The sequence below is a fragment of the Chinchilla lanigera genome, unplaced genomic scaffold (genome assembly GCF_000276665.1).
Source record: "Chinchilla lanigera isolate Chin_1 unplaced genomic scaffold, ChiLan1.0 scaffold00015, whole genome shotgun sequence".
Classification (NCBI taxonomy): Eukaryota; Metazoa; Chordata; class Mammalia; order Rodentia; family Chinchillidae; genus Chinchilla; species Chinchilla lanigera.
The window spans coordinates 27581143-27603715 of NW_004955416.1; the positions used below are offsets into that span (position 1 = coordinate 27581143).

At 38.4% G+C, this 22573-nt stretch overlaps 1 protein-coding gene and 1 long non-coding RNA gene across 3 annotated transcripts in view; one reads left to right on the forward strand and one right to left on the reverse strand.

Moving 5' to 3' along the window:
- LOC106148155 overlaps positions 1-5573 on the forward strand; it is a 19714-nt gene extending 14141 nt beyond the window's left edge. For both annotated transcript variants that reach the window (XR_001233336.1, XR_001233335.1), the window contains exons 3-4: positions 1193-1280; positions 5483-5573. This is a non-coding gene — a long non-coding RNA (uncharacterized LOC106148155). The remainder of the gene's footprint in view (positions 1-1192; positions 1281-5482) is intronic.
- Positions 4030-22573, reverse strand: part of Lins (lines homolog (Drosophila)) — a 24609-nt gene continuing 6065 nt past the window's right edge. The window contains exons 2-7 of the mRNA XM_005381639.2: positions 13473-13975; positions 13290-13379; positions 11881-12022; positions 9585-10175; positions 8294-8465; positions 4030-5991 (exon numbers count right to left, since the gene is read on the reverse strand). Coding sequence (XP_005381696.1) covers positions 5115-5991; positions 8294-8465; positions 9585-10175; positions 11881-12022; positions 13290-13379; positions 13473-13886 — 2286 coding nt within the window. The 5' untranslated portion in view covers positions 13887-13975 and the 3' untranslated portion in view covers positions 4030-5114. The remainder of the gene's footprint in view (positions 5992-8293; positions 8466-9584; positions 10176-11880; positions 12023-13289; positions 13380-13472; positions 13976-22573) is intronic.

A 22573-nucleotide genomic window follows, 5' to 3' on the forward strand; every position in this document is an offset into this window, starting at 1 on the left:
ACTGTTTTTACCGCACACAGCCACTGCCTTCTATGTTGAAGACAGGAAATAAGTCACGTGAAAGGATGCTGGAAGCAGATTACCCACATCCATTAACTAAGCTCTGCTACGTTACCAGTTAGATCTTGGGCGGGTTGCTTAACCTCCTTATCTGCACAACAGGGCTCGTAATAGTACTGTGAGGATTTGAAAAGCACTTTAAAACATTGGCTGGTATCTAGGAAGTCTAATGTAAATATTAATTATAGTTCCCTGCACATCTGTCTGCCCCAGGAGTTTATCAAGCTCTGGGAGAAGAATCTCTTCTCATTTATTCAACATTTGTGGTGTGTCTGATGTGACAGTTGCTAGCCGCTAGAGACAATGTAAAAAGAACCTGGCAAGTGGAAAGACCGTTGACTAATGATTCAAATATAATGTGACAAATGCCACACTCCGTGAAAGGGCAAAGTGCAGAGCACACAAGGTGTGTAAAATCTAATGGTCCTGAACAAATTGGGAAGGTTTCCCAAGCCTAACACTCAATATGGGGCTTGCCGAAAGCATATGCAGGGGCAAGAGGCTGTGCTGAGCAGGGAAGTGGGCAGGTAGAGATCCCCAGGTGAGGCTGAAGAAGCATGTTAGACCCGCTGTGCAAGGCCTTGTATAACCCACTCAAGTCTACACAGACTACCCGGCCTGTCTCTGACACTGGCACCCTGGCTGTGCCGTGGACAGTTTTGAGGTGTCAATAGCAATATGTTACTAATAATAGCTGAACTGTGGCTGCTCGACATTTTAAAAATGTTATAAAACACTGTAGAACTAAGCAATGTAGAACAAAGAAGCCATAAACAAAAAAATACATATACTAGAATTCCAATTATATAAAAGCATCCTCTGCCCCTTAAAGTTAACTACACCGTCTCAATTCAGGATATAGTTACCTTTAGGGGTAGTGACTGGAAGGAGATCCAAGGGGATTTCTGGGGGGCCACTAATGCTGTTTTCTGACCTAGGTGTTGCTTCTACAAGTTTCTTGTATCTGGAGTTATCAGTAAGCCATAAATACCTATATGTATACTTTCCTGTATCTCTTATGCTTTGAGTTACAGCACATGAAGTAGGTCTGTGACATTTTTGTGCTTACTTTCACTGGTGTCCACTGATTACTTGTTGGGCAGATAGTACTTGTTGCCTGTTATTTTATTAGGTTTAATCTGAAAACACCTCCTGGATGCGCTGAATGGCCAACGACAGTCAACCACACTACCTACGGTCTTCAGCACCAGCAGGGTTTGGTGCGTATCTGCACGTATGTGTGTGTGTGTGTGTGTATGTTGTGAACTTATACCCTAGACTCAATTGTACATGTAGAAATTCTGAAATACCAGCATTCAGCATACCTATCATATTTCCCCCCATTTTATCTAAAGAATTGATGGTTTATTTATCATATACAGAGATACAGGTAAAAAAAATCTGCATGATTTATAATCCGTTCAACAATATGAACCCTTAGGAACACAGTTTTCTTTTCTCAAAAGTTATTTTTATTAAAAATAATTTATCCAGCTAAAAACAAAAGAACACAAGGAAGGTATGAGAAGCAAAAACCTTTTCCTTTGACTGGTCTCCCAAGGCCATGACTATGACGACCCTCTCACATATTCTTACAGACATGCTTTATATATATAGTCAGCCTTCTGCATTGTGGGCTCAACCGGCAGGCTGAAAATACTCCAAAAATTGTGTCTGTACTGAACATGTAGAGACTTATTTTTGGTCATTATTTCCTAAAGCATGACAGCTAGTTACACAACACTTATATTGTATTAGGTGTAAGTAATGTAGGAGGATGTGTAGGTTATATGCAATAGTAGGCCGTTTTATACAAGGGATTTGCATACCTTAATTGGTGGTGGGAAGGTCTTGGAACCAATTCCTTGTGGAGAGCAAAGGATGACTGTATAAATATGTGCATTACTCCTGCCCCACTATACTTTCCTTACACTAGTGGGAACCCAGTATATTTTTCTGTTTCTGTCTCTCTAATGGAGATGCTTTGTATCTACAAACATGAATATAACTGTTTATACATAGGTGGTATTCCAACACACACACACACACACACACACACACGCACACATTCTGATTTACTTAACCAGCTATTTCCAGTCTTTTGCTTTTAAAACAATTGAATATTGTCAAACCTATCTTTGATGTGCTTTTACATTTATAATACACACAGTGGTGCATACCTATTAGTTCTTATCACTTAGGAAGCTAAATCAGGATAGTATGAGCCCAGGAATCACAGGTCAGTTTGGGCAGCATAAAAATAAGTAAACCATGGTAGAAACGGACTCAGTGCACATCCTTATCAAGTGTGTTATCAAACTTTTTGACTTTTGCATCTCTATTCGGTTAACAGACTGTTTTGTGTGCGTCTGGCGGTGCTGGAGATTGAACCCAGGGATTTCACACTGAGATGCATCCCAGCACTTTTTCTATTTTTTAATTTTGAGCCAGGATATTGCTGAGTTGCTGAGTTGCTAAGTTGCCCAGGTTAGGCTTGAACTTGAGATTTTCCTGCCTCAGCCTCCCAGGGTGTGGGATTATAGATGTGTGCCATCACGCCTGGCTAACACTGACTGTTGCAATCACTGTACATGATCAAATACTAAACCAAATACGTTATGTTTTAATCTTCCTTACATGGTTTAGTTTCCTTACATTTCTCTACCAAAGGGTCATTTACAAAATATTTTAAGGACATTTTAGATTAATGATAGATTCATTACCACAATACAGTTGCTACTCATAGTACACAAATCTAATAAACATGAAAATTGGAGTTATCACTTTCTTGAAAAAGATAAATTATTCATGTCACAACTATGTTATTTATTTATTTATTGAGAAACGGTCTTGCTACACTCCTTGGCTTAGCCTCAAACTCACCATCCTCCTGCCTCAACTGCCAAAGTAGCTGTGATTATAGGCCCAGCTTTTCACAGCAATTTTAAATAAGCATCATATTCAAAAGCTGGGGCCATCACAACACCTGACTTCAAAACATGCTACGAAACTACAGTAGTCAAAACAGCATGGTACTGTCATAAAAACCACACAAACCAATGGAACAGCATAACAAACCCAGAAATTAACCCATATATTTACAAACAACTGTTTGTTGACAAAGCACCAAGAATAGCAATTTGGCAAAGGACAATCTCTGCTTAAACAGTACTGAGAAAACTGGATATATATATATTTAAATAAATGAAATTAGATCCCTACTTCTCACCATATAAAAATCAACTCAAAATGGATCAAAGACCTAAATGTAAGACCTGAAACTATGCAGCTACTGTAAACATAGGGAAAACACTGCAAGACACTGACATTGGCAAAAATAATCTCGTTAAGACCCTATGAGAAACTCACTGCAAAATAACAAATAATCCAGTTAATAAATAGGCAAAATACCTATAGATGGCCAACAACTATATGAAAAAAGTTCAACATTACTAACTGTGAGAGAAACGCATATCAAAACCACAATGAGATAATATGCCACTCTCCTTAGGCTATTACCAAAAAGACCAAAAAAAAAAAAAAGGAAAAAAAAAAAGAAAAAAAGCTGGAGAGCATATGGAGAAAGAACTCTTAAACCTTGCTGGTGGGAATGTAAGTTATTAGTAAAGTCATTACAGAACATAATAATATAGAGGTTTCTCCAAAAGCTATTAACAGAACTACTATGTGATCCTGTAATCCTACTAGCGGGTATATATCCAAAGGAAATTACATCAGCATCAAAGAGACATCTGCATACCCATATTTAGCATATTTGCAGTATTATGCACAATAGTCAAGATATGAAATCGAGCAAGACATCCATTGATGGAAAAACACATAAAGGAAATGTGGCACTGCATATATACATAGTGGAATATTGTTCCATTAAAAATAATAAAATTCTGTCGCCACTGTAACAACATGGATGAAACCAGAGGATATATGTTACATGAAGTGAGACAGGCATAGAAAGATAAACGCTGTTTATTCGCACAATTCCATGGAAGCTAGAAAAGTTGGTCACAAACACAAGAAACTAGAAGTAGGAGAAAGGAAGGAACAGGGGTTGGACAACAGGTACCAAAATACACTTAAGTAAGGAATTGGTTCTCGTGTTGTATAGTGCAGTAGTGTAACTATACAACAACATATACATTTTATAATTACTTGAGCAAGAATTTGAAGGTTCTCAACACAAAGAACTGATACTATTTGAGGAATCGGAAATACTGATTACTCTGATTTGGTTATTAAATATTATATAATGTATCAAATTGCAATGCTATACCCCATGAAGTACAAATATATATGCTAAATGGTTTTTAAAAGGTTATGTTCATAGAGTAGACCATGTATAAAGAACCAATTACTTCTCCCAAATTTTCGTTTTCTAACACTTTAACATGTAAATACTTCAGAGAGAGGTAATAACTACACTGGGTGTCTTTTCAATATTCATGTCCAACTAGAGCCCATGAGTGGGATCTTTAAAAATGAGGTCTTTGTAGATATGATCAAGATGCAGTCAGACTAGATTAGGGGGCCCTAATATCATGGCTGGTGCCCTTATAAGACAGACATGCCCCCAGGGAGAACATCATGAGAGGTACAGAATGGGGTGATGCAGATACAAGCAAGCGACACCCAGCATTAAGCAGGGAAGGCCTCTTCTCTATGGCCTTGAGGAAAAGCATGGTTCTGCTGACCCCTTGACTTTGCACTTCCAGCCTCCAGAACCAATGGCGAAGCAATTTCACTTCTGAGCTGCTAAGGATGTGGTAATTTGTTATGGCAGCCCTAGGGAGCTGATATAATAACCATTTCAAATTTTGTGTAACTTTGAACCACCATGATTTGCAAGTGATGCAGAACTGTACCGAGTGACTTGTCATTTGATGTCTCTTTTACAGGCACTATGCTGCTTCCAATAAAGCAAAAGAAAGACTTGACATAGAAAACCCTTCTGCAGTGTTTTTCTTTTTAAACTATTATTTCATTAATACACAATTTATATTAAGGGAAAACAATTCCTGGAAATAAAATACCACATTCTACAAAAGGCTGACACTTTGATTATATACTGCCTCTATACGTTTTAACAACTTCAGAAGTGCAGCTGGGTTATAGGGGAAGAGATTTTTCTTCTGCAAACGGTAAATGGCACCTTGTAGCTCTTCAAAGCATTTGACTATGCTATGAAATATTCCTAGTTCAGAGACAGTATTATTTGGGGCTACTTCATAGTTCATAGGGAAGGAAGCTGTAGATTCTTTTGGAACCAGAAGGCTTGACTGAGGCTCTATGCTAAGTTCTTCTTTACCCCTACTTGTCTCAGCCGGGTCTTGAATTTTCTTGCTTGCTTGTTGGAAAAATATGTGTTGGTTGTTTGCTAAACACTGGCCTGTGGATTCTGCTTCAGAATCATCAGAGCTGTCATACTCGACCAGACTCCGAGAAGCCTGGGAAGACAGAGCATGACCTCTCACGGTACGGGTCTCCTGGGACATCACAGCCTGCTTCAGAGGCGCAGAAGACTCCCCAGAAGCCCAGGGAATGCAGGTGTAAGCACGAGTGTGTCTATCAGGGGCAGTCAAACAATGAGGCGGTGTTTGGTCGCTGCTTCGGTCTTGGACAAGTGAGGGGACACAGCCACAGAGATTTATGCCACGCTGAGATTCGGCTGCATCGAAGACCTTGCAAATGGTGAAAAAAGCATCCCAGTCTTTCTGTAGTAACTTTAAATATCTAACAAAATATTCAAGAAAACAAGTCTCCGATGAAATTAAAAAGTCAAGAAGAACTGTAGAATCAAATCCTATACTTTTTAAGAAGAAGGTGAAAATACAGTGGGGGTTATAGCCGTTTTCATGTGTGTGACGGACCCACGTTTCTTTTTCTTGGGTCACACTTCCGGGAGCTTCGCGTTCTCTAAAAGGAAGATAATGGAGGATCCAGATTAATGACTTTCTGCAAATGTAAGAGTTTTCACAAACCACACATTTATCTATTGGATTATTTTAATCTATGCATTATTTTAAAAGAAAAAATTAAAGCCATTCCATTCCCCACAACTCTAAATAAATTTGATTCAATAAAATAAAGCCCACTGACTCTGGCAGTTCTAATTTTTGTCTGTCCAATGTAAGTCCTCTGTCATCCCTTCCCCTGACATCAGAACCCCTCATTTTCATGGGCAGTCAACTACATGGCAAGGGGTAGTGGGGCTGGAGCCTAAACCTTCTTTCTTGATCCACCAATGTAGCTGGGCATGTGACCTACACTGATCAATCAGTGCCCATGGTTCTGACCATAACAACGTGTTTTAACAAGAACCTGGGACCCAAATGGGCTATCAGATCTCCCCTGGAACTCTTATTGGCAGTATGAAAGATTGTAACTGTAAGACCCCTGGAGGGCTGGAACTGCTTGTAGCCATACCTGAGAAAAAATTGAGTTGTGAGACAGTAAAAAAGAGAAACAGATGATGCTGTGATTTTTTTTTTTAAATTTTAAAGAGAATAAAAAATTTTAAAAAATAGAAACAATACACAATTTCAAAACAATAGGAAATTTATATTGCATATTGTTATTTTCAAAATAGTTGTTCAGATTACCAGATATACACATGCAAAACTGATCAAACAATTAAGAATTAACTGCTCCTTTCAATAAACCAATAAATTAGTATTATCTTAGCTATCCTGTGTGTGTGTGTGTGTGTGTGTGCATGTGTGTGTACATATTTCCCTTCCTTCCTTTTTTCCCCTTTCCCTCATCCCAGTTGTTCTTTCCTTTTGAGCAGTTTCTTTGCCTTTCACAGTATCTATTGTACCTTTCAGATTTTATTTACTCTTTCAGTTTCTTACACAGTGGAGAAAATACGATGTTTACACATGCGGGTCTGATTTATTTCATTTATGAGTATGGTCTCTACTTGCATCCATTTACCTATAAAAGCCTCGAGCTTATCTTTCTTTATAGCTGAGCAGTACTCCAGTAAAAAAGACGTGGTACTTTTATACGATGGCATGATTTGAATCCCTGTATACAGTTATACCTGATGCCAACTTAATCCCTTCAAACTTCCAATCATAAGCCAATAATTTTTTGCTGATTAAACTAGTTTACATTAGTTTCTGTCATTCACAACCAAAGAATAACATCACTGATACATTTTTAAAAATAAGTATACACCTGTCTGGACACTCTGAGCTGAGGCTAAGAAAGTGAGAAATTCCCACAGCAGTCAAACAATTCAGAGGCTGCCTTCTCCTCGGGGACTAAGAAGTCAACTTTGAGTGCAATGAAGATACTCAAACAGGATTGTGCATTTTCAGTCTAAATTTCTCTTTGCCCGTTTTTGAGCCTAATTCAAATCACATGCAGGAATTCTGTGTTCTTGATTAGAGCCTTTTTAAAATTGGCCTAAAACACTCACAGTCTGAGAGCAGCCACTGCCAGAAGTGTCATAACACAGTACGTACTGGCAGCACAACGCTGCACCGCCGATCATTAGTAAGAAATCCCTTTCTCCCAGGCCAAGAGGGAAATGGAAATAAAGCAAATACTTTCGGGTTTTAATAAAGTAAAGGAGGAATAGTGGAAAAGGTCATTAGTTATTAGCTTCGTAAGCAATTACAGATATTTGCCACACCGAGATACTGCTACAATAGTTGTTTTAAGCAGAAACAGAACCCATATAAATGTCATCGGTAACATAACTTCATAAGCGATTTCAGATACATGCCTTAAGAAGGTATTAGCCCCAGTGTGGCTGCATAATAAAGGGAAAATTTGGAACCGCTCCTCTGACTATTTGTATGTTTGTACTCACGTTAACAAAGACAAAAATTAACTTATAAAAGCTTGACAGAGAAAAGTAAGTCTTAGAGGTGAAAAATGGTCTCAAACATCAGTTGGGCTTCAGAGCAGCACACTACCTTGTGCCTGGCCACGCAGGTGAAACAGGTGGAGGCGAACCAGGAATGTGAGGGCCAGATCCCAATCTACTTCGACTACCCCCAATCTGCCAGCCAGCCAAATATTCATCACAATGTAAGTGTAATCTTGCTTTTATGTAAGGTTGGGTTAGAGAAAGGAACTGAACTTATGAGCAGTCCACAAGACTTCCCCCCAAGGACGGAAAGTAAGTAATACACCAGCACATTTTCTGAAATGTTTCCTATTTTTGGGGCTTGCACAAGCTCAACAGTTACTTTTAGCCACTAACCTGATCAGCTTTAGGTAAATGCTCAGTACCGCTTTGGCAGCCTCCAGCATATCATCGTCTTGTTCTATGAAGACCCTGGACAGCCATTCACACGGGTGGTGTAACTGCAGAAAAGGCTGAAGGTGAGGCTTTAAGAAGGTCAGCAACTCAGACATGAACCTCTGCAAGTCAACTTTGAAAAAAGCAAATTTGAAAGTGTAGGCAACAATTTACGAACACATTAATATTTCAAGTGTCTAAAGTACCTAAAGTATATTAGCACAATTCATACCTTCAGAAAGTCCTGTGAGTTGGGATTATCTCTATTTTGCAAACGAAGGAACTGAGGCTCAGGAAAAGTGACTTAATAAAGATCATTCATTTAAAATGTACTGATCACTGCTTTGCCACAACTGCCAAGTAACTAGGTACACTAAGTCTGCAAAACAAATGTTACTGGATTTCTTACTAAAAGCATATCAATAAATGAACTGAAAACAGAGATCTGTTCATTGGCTACAACCGTCTATTACTAAAGACAACAATGAAACCAAACAAAAAATAGTCTTGCTTTTAAAATAACAGAAACATATTTTTGTTAAAGCATTAAAAGAACTACTGTTACGCAAAAAAAAAAAAAAAAAAAGATTCTGGGGTATTTTGACTGCAAGTTCAAACTCCAAATTATATAACACATGCCACCTAGTGTTGTAAATTATATTTGCACAGAACAACTAATTAAAAACGGAACGAAATCCAAAACAGTCCAGGGAAGCTGCTTCTTACACTTCAAAGTTTTCATGCGAAGTATTTGCTGCTGTCTGAGACTTTACTATTCAATTGTGCAGCAGAAGGTGGTACCTTCCCAGATACCCATACTGAAAATCATACTTTTTCAGGTGTTCTCTGAACTTTTGAAATAAAATGCAATATCTATCTTCTTACATATTCAACTCAATTTATAATTATCAATAGTCTATGTAAGTAGGTGCTCCACAAAATGAATGAAAAACTAGATAAAATACTACAAACACTTGAATATAAATTAGCTTCTACCACTCTGAGATGACATGACAGTGGCTTATTTTTAAACCTCAGTCATTTATTGTGGTATACACATTCAGCGTGGCCCACAAAAAGTTGCCCACGTTCATGACAATTTCAACTCTCTCTTTGCTGGGGGAAATATTTAATAAATTATAACCAGGAGAACATACAACTTAAATTAGTGGAATTTATACTAGTCCCACCATTTGATAATTATGAATTAATAATATATTATTTTGCATGAAAAAGGAGTTTGGAGAATTACCTTTCATTTCATTTGCAGAGGAACAGTTTCGAAACTTGATTTCTAAGGACTTCACTATAACTAAGCTCGCAGCTCTAAGGAGCACATGGTCTGGACCAGTGATGTCTTCACACGCAGGCTGAACTTCACTACCTCCAAAGTAAGGCCGTTTTCCATGAACAGACCATGTCTTCAACAAACCCAGATCCACAGTTTGTAAAACAGCATTAGCTAAAGCCAACATGTCCACATCTAAAAGATGGTCGGGTGACGTCAAGGCAAGCACAGGTGCATGACACAGGTCTTCACCCGCCTTACACAGAAGGCACTTTTTGATAAATATGATCAGCTTCCTTTTGACAAAAGCTTGAATAGGCCAGGCAAGAATGTCTAGCACACACGAAGGTTTCAAAAATAAAACCTTCTGGCTCCTGAAATGTAACTTCATGTAGATTCTGGAGGCTATCAGAAGTTCAAGTAAGTCCAAGAAACTCATTAAGCTGTTTGTTATCTTAGAAGGATCCTGATGGTATTCAAAATGCTGGGAAAATAAGGAATTGTAGAACACTTCAAAAGTAGCGTCAAAAGTAGCCAGGAATTGCTTTAGAATTTCTGCAATAACAGGAATAGTAAACATAAGCAACAAGAAAAACAAAGGCTTCTTAAATACAATCAGAATACAATTTTTATAAATATATTTTATAGTATGAAAACATATATTTGGAATATTTACCCTTAACAAGAACAAATGATACACAGATCAAAAACAAATAACTACAGTTGACATTCATTTTACAAATATAAAAAATATCAGACTGTGCAAGACATATATAGTAATGAAAAGCTTTAATTTTTCCATATACAGTTTTTTCTTTTAAAAGAAGTTAAAATGGTGCTGGAAAAACTGGCTTTCCACACGCTGAAGACTACAATTAGACCCATGTCTATCGCCATGCACTAAACTAAAATCAAAATGGATCAAAAATCTAAATATTAAAACAGAAACACTAAATCTGCTGGAAGAGAGAATAGGTAGAACTCTTGAAGACACTGGTGTAGGCAAAGACTTCATGAACAAAACCCCAGCTGCATGGCAAATAATACAAAGAATCAACAACTGGGATCTCATCTTATTAAAAAAACTTCTGCACAGCAAAGAAGTCTCCAAAAGAGTAAAAATATAACCCATAGAGTGGGGAAAGAAATTTAGCCAGTCATTCCTCAAACAAAAGACTAATATCTAGAACATATAAAGAAATGAAAAAAATCAGACCCCCCCCTCCCAATTAAAAGACCCAATCCAAAAACGGGCATCTGAAATGAACAGATACTTCTCAGAGGAAGAAGCAGAAATGGCAAATAAATATATGAAAACATGTTCAACATCACCAGTCATTCAAGAGATAAAAATTACAGCAACGCTGAGATTCCATCTCACCCCAGAAAGAATGACTGTTATTAAGAAATCAACCAATAACAAATGCTGGAGGGGCTGTAGGGAAAAAGGAACCCTTCTCCACTGTTGGTGGGAGTGTAGACTGGTACAATCCCTGTGGAAATCAGTGTAGAGATCCCACAAAAAACTAGCATTAGAGGTCCCACTTGATCCAACTAGTCCCCTTCTTGGTATCTTCCCCAAAGAATTATGAGCATCATACCACAGTGATATATGCACACCTGTGTTTATAGCAGCACAATTTGTAATAGCTAAATCTTGGAAACAGCCCAAATGCCCATCAACTGAGGAATGGATAAAAAAGATGTATTTTTTTAATACAATGGAATACTACTAAGAGATCATACTCAAGTGAAATAAATCATACAAACATATAAATATTGCATTGTTTCTCTGTTATTGAGAAACTGAAAATGTAAATAAAAACTGAAATGTAAATAGATATTGTGAAATACAAAAAAATTGTTCAAAAGGAGGGGAATTAGAGAGGGGCAGAGGGAAAGGAAGTGAAAAGAAAAAATGATAAAAAAGAAAGATAAAATAGAAACAAAGCTTTGTAAATAAGGAGGGGAGGAGGGGTTGCAGGGAGGTGAGCAGCATGGGAAAAAAAGAGGCATCAAGATGTACCATGTACAGGTACAAATTTCCTATGATGATGTGATCATGATATATATCTTTAGTTGTACCAAAAAACTTAGTGATAATAGAAAAGAATTTATCTTCTTTTAAAAATATATAGGTGAAGATTCTTTAGTTTTTTTATACTTCAACAGAAATCAAACATAAGTTTTATTCTTCATTATAAATATAATGTTCCTGGGAGCAAGGTGACAAGTCATTTATGGGACAATATAGTCATACCTGTTTTTTCTGAACATGTGTCTTTAAAGATTTCTTTTATTACAGCTGTAAGAATCCAGAGGCAATGTATTACTTCATTATTCTCGGAGTATTCAGAAAGATTATTTTGGCAAAAAACAATCCAGGAACTACTTAAGGTTATCTACAAGTGAAAAATAAAAAAGGTAGTAAAAATAAATTAAGATGCATTACATGCATGCATGTACCAACTCCCCACCATGAACGCAACTGTAAGGTACTGTACGCACGCACTAATACAAATAAAACCAAAGCAGTGTTTTCTTTATGGTTACAAATCACTTACTATACACAGTATAATACATAACACATTGTCTATTTGTTTGCTTTAAAAAAGCATGATAAAATTTGGTAAGAAAAAGAAGGAACAGAAATACCCTAATATTCTTTATATCAAGAAATTCAATATGCCATACAAATACCAAAAGGAAACATGAAAATACTAGCAGTATTATTTATAGGTAATGCAGTGAAGTATAATTTTTATTTTGTTCTTAATACTTTGCTTCATTTCCCAAATACACCACCTTAAATATACCACTTTTATGTTCAGAAAAATGGTGAGTAGATGTTCAGATTTGCTTATTAATTTGTTCAGAGGTAAGAGAATTACCTCTGATTTTGAATTTGTTCATATCATTTTTTGTTATGCCATTAGTAGACTTTATTTATGTCAAAACTGTGAAAATGGGTTCAGTCTCAAATAGCAGTTCCTAAACCTTTTTGGAGGAAGGGTGCACTACGGACTTGAGAGTACAAATCAAGCTGTGGCCTAAAACCCACCTCTTGTATTAAAAGTCTGATTATTATCATTTACAATACATTTAAGACTCTTAATTCTTGATACCGGCAACCATGATACTACTTCACTCTTATGGGTGTGGATTTACACATTATTATGTGGGCAAATATTTTATTAATACCAATACAGGTGCTCCTCGCTTAATGATCTGTTAACAACTGTTCTGACTTATGACCCGCCTTTTCTTTTGCACAGTTCTGTTCACCTTGTTGATACAGCCTCAGTGTCTTTTTTTGTACAGTACACCTTGTTAATACGGTACTGTGATTTTTGATTACACTGTACAGTATAGAACTGTAGGTTTATGTTATATATTATAGTACTACTTTTAGGAGTTATGCAAATAAAAGCAAAGTCATCAAATTGGAGTTTTCTTTGACCATTCCTTCCTTCTGAATACTGTAACATACATACTATATACAATTCTTCATTTAGCAACCAGCTCAATTAATGAGTTGCACAGTTGCATGATCATAACCTGGTCATTAGAGGAGGAATGTCTTTACCTAAAGGAACAAAATCCAATGTCAAAGAGCAACTTTAAAGACATCAGAAGAGAAATAGCAACACATTTGATTACTTATCTGACCTTTTCTTTCAACTGGAAATACAGAAGCAATGCCAGACACTTTGCAGCCATATGAGACAGCAATTTATCTGAATTCTGGACCATGAGAATCTATAGAGATACAAATATATTTAATCACTATGGTTGAATGTTTGAGAACTCTTACTTTACATCTCTAAATCTTAGGAAAGGCAAATGGATTACCAATGTAGAATCGAGCTCGTTTGAGTGCAAAAGAATTTTAGTTATATCGCAGTACTTCTCCTTGGCATGGATCTCAGTCTCTGCAGACAGTATCCTGGATATCATCGTGTGGATAACAGTTAGCTGAAGGAGCTCTGTCTCCCGGGCACCGCTTGTCTGAGAGATTCTCTTCACACGTACCCCTGCTCCAGGAACGGCAGTCACCTGGACAGGCGGAGGCTGAGGCGCGCCCTGCATCCCCCTGCTGTCTGGCCACTCTAAGGAAAGGGTTGTAGCACACTCTTGATCTGAAAGGGCTGGGTTGAGATAAAAGGTGTACTTGTGGCTGTCACTTTCAAGTGTGGCTCCGAGAAGGACCTTCTTATATAACTGCTCTAAAACTTTACAGAAAGCGTTCATTTTCACTTCCAACATGCGTCTTGTAAGACGGCTGACCACTCCAAGCTGGAAATATTGCTACTTTAGAGATGTGATGAATCTTTAACATGTTTCTTCAGTGAAGCCTAAAACAGGAAAAAAAACTTTTACAATTATAAATGGCACATACATATTACAAGAGAAAGACAATGGTTACCACTTAGTCACTGTCTCAAGTTAAAGGTTATGCTGATTACTGCTGAATTTCTAAAATGGAAAATGGTAGTAAGAACATTAAGACTATCATTATGAAATATATGCTTTCCGTACAGATTTAAGAGCATAAAATTATTTTAATTTTATCACAGCAGAAATGGCAGCATTCCTCTAATGTTTCTCAGTGGTTTGGCAGGGTTCCTCAACCATGGCCCTGTTAACACTCGGAACCAGGTTATTCTTTAGCGGGGAAAGATGTCTTGGGAACTGTAAGTTGTTAAGCAACAATCTTGACGTCTACCTCTATGTGTCAAAACGCTCTGCCTCACACACCAAAGTTTGGTGCTTTGCTTTTTTTTTTTTCTTTTTGGTACCAGGAATCAAACTCAGAACCTTGTGCTTGTCAGGCAGGCGCTTGTGCCACTGAGCTGTATCCCCAGCCCTCACACATCAGATTTTGACAACCAAAGATGTCTGCAGATTTTGTCAAATATCCCATGTGGAAAAAACCGTGCCAGTTCAGAGCCACTGGGACAACTCAAATTCATGAACCTTTACCTCCAATGTTAAGATGAAAATCTGAAATTAGATTGCTGTATGGTCTGACTATATTATGGTTATTGCTAAGTAAGTTCCAACTTAAAATTACATGATATTAGAACACCCAGTTATCACCTGCACCACTAAATAACATTCTGAAATGCCATCCCAAGAAAAAGACAAGGTGTGAAGTAAAAAAAAAAAAAAATCAAATTTAGACATTCTGATTGTCCCACACTCCTCTAATATGACAGAGAACAGGATGGGGGTAGAAGATTTAGGACTAAACAGGGCCTTTGAAGCAGAGAATATGGGGACTTGATTGGTGGACTGATATCAGAGGAAGCACATGGTTACTATTAAGACTTTGCTATAAGCAATAGAAAACTAGGGTTTTTGAGAAAGATCTGGTCGTATGGGGGCTCTGCTCCTTTCATTGCCTTTGTGCTATTTTATACCTTTTAACTGTAGATGACTGATAGCAATATAAGTAATTCTATGTAGAGACATACAGATAACTGCATGTGAGGGGGAAGGACACCCCTCCCTCCAGAGGGAAAAGCCAGTTTTGCTTCCATTTGCACACACTGTAACATTCTTTTACTCCATATAGATTTACAGTTCTCTTCTTAAAATACGTTGTGACATCTGCTTGATTCTCTATGAATTAATGAGTTAAATAACATTTTTGATCTGCATTAATTTTTTATGGGTCATGATCTTGTCCTCTAAAATCTTGTCTTTAACAACATCCACAGCCTTCTCTGTTCTACCAGGACCAGGTGTAAATGCCCTACTCATCTCTAACCTCCTTGCTCAGAGGAAGAGACTTAGAAGGCTGACCACTTCCACTGGGCCTCACGCCCACTATATGGACCACTAACCTAGCCTTGGTCTTGGACCTCTCTCCACTGGCTTTTTCCTCCTACTTAGCCTCTAGGGAGTTCTAGTTGCTGATCCTGCACCAAGCAAAGATACCCTGGTTTAGCCCTCTGCTGCAGAGATAAATACTAAGAAACCTATAAACTTTCAAGTTAAGATCAAAACTTTTGAAGGTGTTCTGTGAATTCTATTTTCAAGCTGAAGTACACATCCAACATGATTTATTAACACAGATAATTAGAAACCTTGTTCTAAATGTTAAACTTTTCTGTACTCACAGAAAGTAGCAATGGTTAAGAGCACTGCACCCCTTTGTATTCCAAGAAAGAACTAACCAGAAAGGCCCAGCTCTCATCCATGTTCTCCAAAACCCTACTGTTCCCCCTCTTCCTTCAGAGGTTTCCCAATAGTGAGCATTCTCCTTATTACAATAACCTAAATACAATCTGCTTAAGTGTCTGGTATGTTCTGTCAGTCACACAGCAGGAATCGGGGGAGGGAGGAAAGGGGAAGTAAAACAACTAAGAAGAGTTAAGTAACATTTCTGAGATGTGCTCATTTCTAATGGGTTACATAAATATGCCAACTCCCCAAATGAGTGGAATCCTTATGTACTGCAAACATATTAATAAAAATTAAAAACTTGTTTTTCACATTCTACTTCAAAGTCTCATTCCACTATACTTATTTTTCTTTCTGCCTTGGTTATCACAGTAACATTTCTTCTTAATAAAGACAAAGGTTATAAAACGTTCCCAAAACAAAGGCTGAAAGGTTATAAAAGAAATACAGGGCGGGGGCTGTAGCTCAGGGGTACAGCACCTGTACATATAGGCCCCAGGTCCCACTTCCAGCACTGGAAAAAAACAACATTTCAAATGGACCCTTTATGAACAGAACACCAAACAACAGGATCATAAATGCCTAGGGGCAAGATGGATAACAAGATGAAGGTAACAGGTTTTAAAGGCTGCTTTTACTGTGACCAAATACAAATCTTTCTTAATTACATCCTCTTTAAAAATATCTACTCCAGCTAAAGGAATCTACACTGAAACAAACGTCTACGAGGGATAACCCGTTAGAAATTGAAAACTACTTTTTGCTTTGTATTTAGCAATTGTGGTATTAAATGAAAGGTCAAAGCACTGAAAAAACAAACTGCAGGGATGAACTGACCACTGTTTTTGTGAAGTGGCTGCTCTGAGGTTTGCACGTGGGAAGCTGCATTACCAAGCTGGCCTGCAGGAAGGTGTACCCTTCAGCCGCCAAGCCTGGAAGGGACACGAAGATGCCAGGGGTTGGGGAAGGGCATTTGGGATGCCGGGAAGCTTTGAAGCTATCTATACATATAAACAAGAGAGATTTGTCTAGTCTAGAAAGAACCAAAAACTGGAGATCAAATGAGGACAAGTGAATGAACAGTGTTCTTCAAGTTTCTACAACATGCCTTTTGACAGAGAAAGAGTACACTCCATACCTGGTGGCCCAAGGTGATCTCACCACAAAGCAAGTATCGTCCTCAGGCTTCAAGGAGGGACTGGTTCTAGGGCCCTCATGGAAAAGGAAAAAAAAAAAAATCTGCAGATGCTCAAGTCCCTTACATAAATGGCATAGTATTTGCATCTAATATGGAACTTGTGAATGGAATCTGACAGTACGAAGTTTGTCTAAAGCTTTTTTTATTTTTTTAAATACATAAACTATTTGAATTTTGCATTCCATGCCTAATACATACAATCATGTGTATTCTACCCACCTTCACACAAAATTGATGCTTTAGGAATAATTGCTAAACTTTACTCAGTGTATACTGTGTACCAAACATGGTTCTCAGTGAGTCTCTATGGGAAACCTCACAACCTTATGTGACAATTACCATACCCATTTTACAGATGGGAAACTGAGGTACAAAAAGGTGACGTCACAGTTAAGAGATGGCAGAGTTTAGAAACCAACAAATTTAGACTGTATGGTCTCCACCATTTTCCTGAGGCATTTCTCAAACTTCCACTGGTGACCCCAAGTCCAGGAGAGCAGGTTGGAAGACCTCAGATAAACTTCTTAAGTGTAAGCAGAATGCAAACAGCCTAATCTCTGACTTTTAATTCTCTCATAGTACTGTAAAATAGTAACAGTCCTTAGGCCTGTTTTCACAAGCACAAAATCTAAAATTAAGCATGACAACGACTATAAAGTTTCCCAATGCAAATGAAATTTTTTTTTCAAAAGACATGCAGCAACTAAAGGTTGAAATGTTATGTGAGGCTATCCAGTTCACGGAATTTTTATATTAAATTACTTTTAGTAGCTCCGCCAAATTCACCAACTCCTCGTGAAAAGCCAAATTACATGTGCGTTCTATTTGGTTAGCTTATCAATAGCTTAAGAGTACTATGAAAGAAAGACTGAGACCATGATTTTACTTCATTCAAAATAACTTCAACCTCTCCAATAGTTAACTCACATGGGTCATGATCATAAAACTTACACTCAAACTTTCAGTAAAAACATAATAGAAAGTCTTCAAGGGAAGAACTGTTAGCCTTGACACCAAAAATATGATCTCTAAATATAAAAACTAGTAAAATGGACCTCAGTAAAATTAAAACCTTTTCCTCTACAAAAAGTCCTATTAAGAAAATGAAAAGACAAGGTACAGACTGAGAGAAAATACTGTACTTGCAAACTGCACATCTAGCCAACGGCTAGTATCTAGAATAAGTAAAGAACCTTCAAAACCCATGAAAAAAATAACTGAATTAGGGCTAAGCACAGTGGCATATGCCTATATTCCTGTCTATAGAGGAGGCTGAGGTAGGAGGATCTCAAGGTTGAGGCCAGCTAGGCAACTTCTAAGACCTTGTCTCAAAATGAAAAATGAGGCTAGGGATGTAGTTCAGTGGTACAGCATCCCTGGGCATGATCCCCAGTACCATATATGCAAAATAATAGTAATAAAGATAATTTAATTCAAAATAGGTAAGAGACATAAATAGACATTTCAGTGAACAGGATACAGAGATGTCAGATAAACACAGTAGATATCCAACCCCATAAGCTACCAAGGAAATGCAAATTAAAAGTACAGTGAAACACTACTATCAGATGAGCTAAAATAAAAAGTAGTGACACCAAATACTGACAAGTAGGTAGAGAAGTGGCAATGTAAAGAGGTACAGCTACTCCAGAAGAAGGATCGGCAATCTCCTAAAAACAAAACATGTGTCTACCATACAAACCAGTAATTAATACTTGCCATTTATCCCAGAAAAATGGAGAGCTATTTACCCTGAAACCTGTACATGAAGTCCATCACTGGGTGAACGGTTACACAAACTCTGGCACACTAATACCGTTCAAAACTTTCCAGCCAGAGAAAGGAAAGTATTGATACATGTTACAACGTGGCCGGCTCTCAAGATTATGTTGAGGGGAACAAGCCAATCTCAGAAGGCTGCACAGTCGCTGTATGATTCAGCTCATGAAATGATGAAATAAGGGATGAAGACAGATTAGTTTTTGCCAGTTGGCAGGGAGGCGCCCTTCCACTCAGTGGGCACAGTTAGGAAGGTTAAGCACGGGGACCCTAGAATAAAGAAACTGGTACAGGACACACAAACCTACACGTATGACAACACTGCACAGAACTACGTAGACATTTAAATAAATGGGTAAAGTAAAACAAGAAATCTGAATAACATTGGTGGATTATGCTGATGTCCAGATCCTGGCTGTGATACTGTACTGTATTAGTTTTACAAGATGTTCCCACCGGAGGAAAATAGGTAAAGGTTACACAGCAGCTCTCTGCGCTGCATTATTTCCCTGATCTGCTTGTGCTTGAGAGGTGCCTCAAAGTAAAAGCAAACAGACCACAGTAATTTCAGTCACAGCCATCAGTCTTTTGATTCTTAGCGTTAGTATATACAGGATTTCATTAATATTCAGCAAAATGTTTTTGAAAATGTATCAGAATCAATTTTGATCTTGAAAATCTCTAACCAAAAATGGAACAGAATGGTGTCTAAAAATGTTCAAAGTATTTTCTTAATGTCTAAGTCTACTCATTACAAAGTACTCTCTGATGATGTAATTTCAAAATTATCAAAGGGCAAGCGGCTAGTAACTTAACTTTCCTTTTTATGTGGTGTAAAAAGTGTCACTACCTCATTTAGATTTTCTTTTAATACAGGAAACAGAAAAATATCTATCTTCAAGGTCAATTATGAACTGACTTCTGCATGAGTTTGCTCAGTGCTGGGTTTCAGCCTAATTCAACAATAGGTTCGTATCTGATCACAGCCTGTGAGCCTACTTAATCCAAACGCTATGATACGCAAAGCAGAAGTTAAGGCACTGCAAAGAAAGGCCACCTTCCAGGCTGTCTGGTGTCCTCCCTCATCAAGATAGCATTAAGTTTGCCAGAAAGAATAACATGGCCCTGGTTTGACTCTTGAAGAGTAGCTCCTTCCCTTGTGAAAAGGAGAAAGGTAGGTATCTTCCTCACAGCACACCACGTGCTGGGATCTTCCCTTGCTTGGCTAGTTTCACTCTTTACCTTGGTCAGTGCCCCAGCTGGCTCCACCAGATACGGGGGACTGGTGGGAGGAGGGGGAAAGGGAGGAAAGGAGGGGTGTAGGCAGGCCACTCTCAGTGCCCAGAACTAAGGCTCTCCTTCCCCTCAGTTACTATTTTCTGTGTGCTGCACTACCTCTTGCTAATTTCCTTAAAGCACTGGTGCTGGAACAATAGCCAACATCAGCATCACTGAAAGGATGAAAGAACAGATTGCAAGGCCACGCCCAAAGGGTTTCAGGTGTGATCTTCCTGGGGTGGAACTCTATTGATAATGTGGATCTTCAATTCCCAGATTATTGCTGAGACACTGAGAACTCTTAAACTCCGTCAAAGGTTTATAAATTGTCTATTAAACTTGTCCTGGGAATCTGACAATGGTCAGGAATTTTATTTATTTATTTTAACATGAAGGAAAAGGTTGAAAATTCAGTTACAGATAAAACACTTAATATTTAAGTGTTATCCTGTTAAGTGGTATCCCCATAACAGCTTGGATTCTGGAGTTGAACGGCTCTACCACACTGGTCACCATGGAGGCAGATTACCCCCAAGCCTCAGTCTCCTCGTTGCTCAAGGGGTACAAGGGGAGTACCCAGCTCACAGGATGTGGGGTAGGTTAAATTAAAAGCAGGCGTTCCTGAAATACCCACTCCTGGGTCTGCCCAGCAAGTTCTTTCTTTGCACTTCCTTTGCATTAGTATGTATGATGTAAAACTGTTTGTAAGAAATGAATAAACATGGTTTATTTTGAGAAAGATATCACCCTTTTCCTCTGTTTTGTAAGGAAATGAAGTAAAATACTGTACTTGGCACCTGATTCTTGATAAGGAATGCAGCAAGTACCAATAACAGATATGGGGCCTTGGAGAAGTGGGCAGGGCATGATCTCAAAATTGGGAAACAGTGCAAAAGCAAGAGGTCACAGTCACCCAAACTCCCGGTAACTCGACTGGGCTCCTTTATCTTTAATGGGATAGATGCAGCTATCAGCAAATTCAGTGCTACTGGATAAACTCATAAAGAGCCTGTATTTTTTAGACAACAAAGCAGTGTTGTTCTTTGAAGCCTGTGATAACAGTGAGACTGTAACACTTAACATAAACGTGATTAACGTGATCAATAGAAATATCTACATGTACCTTTCCCAGGTGTTATGGTTGGTACACTGCGTCAACTTGAGGAGTCTACAGGCTTGGCTAAGTGACTCAGCAGTTCTACATCCTGGAGTGAACAGGACAAGCCCTTCTTCACTGTGTCAATTTGAGAAGTTTAAAAAGTTGACAAAGTGACTGAACAGCGGGCCAGGGTCCTTACTTTGTATTCTGTGCAAGAGGAGGGCGTGGAGATGATGTGAGGGCTACATGCCCCCTGGGCGGGGGTAGCCTGTTTACAATAAAAGGGAGGAAAAGAGGCTTGTTCCCCACTTTTCCCTCTTGTTGCTTTTGCTGTCTTGCACTGCCTTGAAGTGTTGCCCCTCTGCCCTGCCATCCCGCCTTCGAGCCAGCTGATTACAGACTGAAACCTCCACAAACTGTAAGCTAAATAAACCTTTCCTTCCTTAATTTTGGGTGTTGAGCATTTTGTCTCAGCAATGAGAGAAAAGTAACCAAAACACCAGATAGCTCTATTATTTGACTGCTCTACGGCTAGCTTTTTTCTAATATTACACAGATTGGTGCTGGGCATCAGAATAATAGTTTTGCGCTGAGGATGCTGAGGATGTAGCTTAGTGGTAGAGTGTTTGCCACCAAACATGAGGCCCTGGGTTCAATCGTCAGCACCAATCCCCACCCCTCAAAAGTCACAGCTGTAGTGCTGAAGAAATCTTGGTGATGATCTAGACCTGTGTTCTTAAACCCTAGCATCAGAATTCCCTGGAAGGCTTCTTAGAACACAGATGACTGGGTTAACCCCCAGAGATTCTGATTTCTTCAGTCTGGAAAGAGCCCAAGAATTGGACCACAGATTTCACTTTACAAAACACTTACCAACTTACTTGATTTTACTGATGAGGAATCCCAGCTTCCTAGGTTAATATCATCTTGTTTCAGTGGTGAGCACTTTTAACTGGAAAACCTCTACTATACTGATAGAGAAGCAAAACTTCTCTGGTGTTAGTTTCTAAATTATGAGTCTGCTTTAAATAGTCTTTCACAATAAAATCTTTTAATGACAAGTTTTCCTTACTCATTCTGCCTTACCAGTTTATGCCCATCCCGTCTGCCACTGCCTCCCCTGCCCCATTCTGCCACCAGTGGCAGGGTAGATTTTAGGGAATGTCCACAGAAATGACATTACCCAGATTTTACTGGGTACATACAGATAAGAGCTGGTTTTTAGTTGTGTTTTTTTTTTTTTAAAAGGTTACCTACCTACTGTATCAGCAAAGCAGTACACATTTAAACATGTGCAAAAAGCAAATGGCTTACATGGTGAAAACATTTATATAACTTAAGTAGGAGCATGTCAGCACTCCTTTTAGTTACCTTAATAGGTTCTTCGTGCATCTGGACCTTGATGCAATG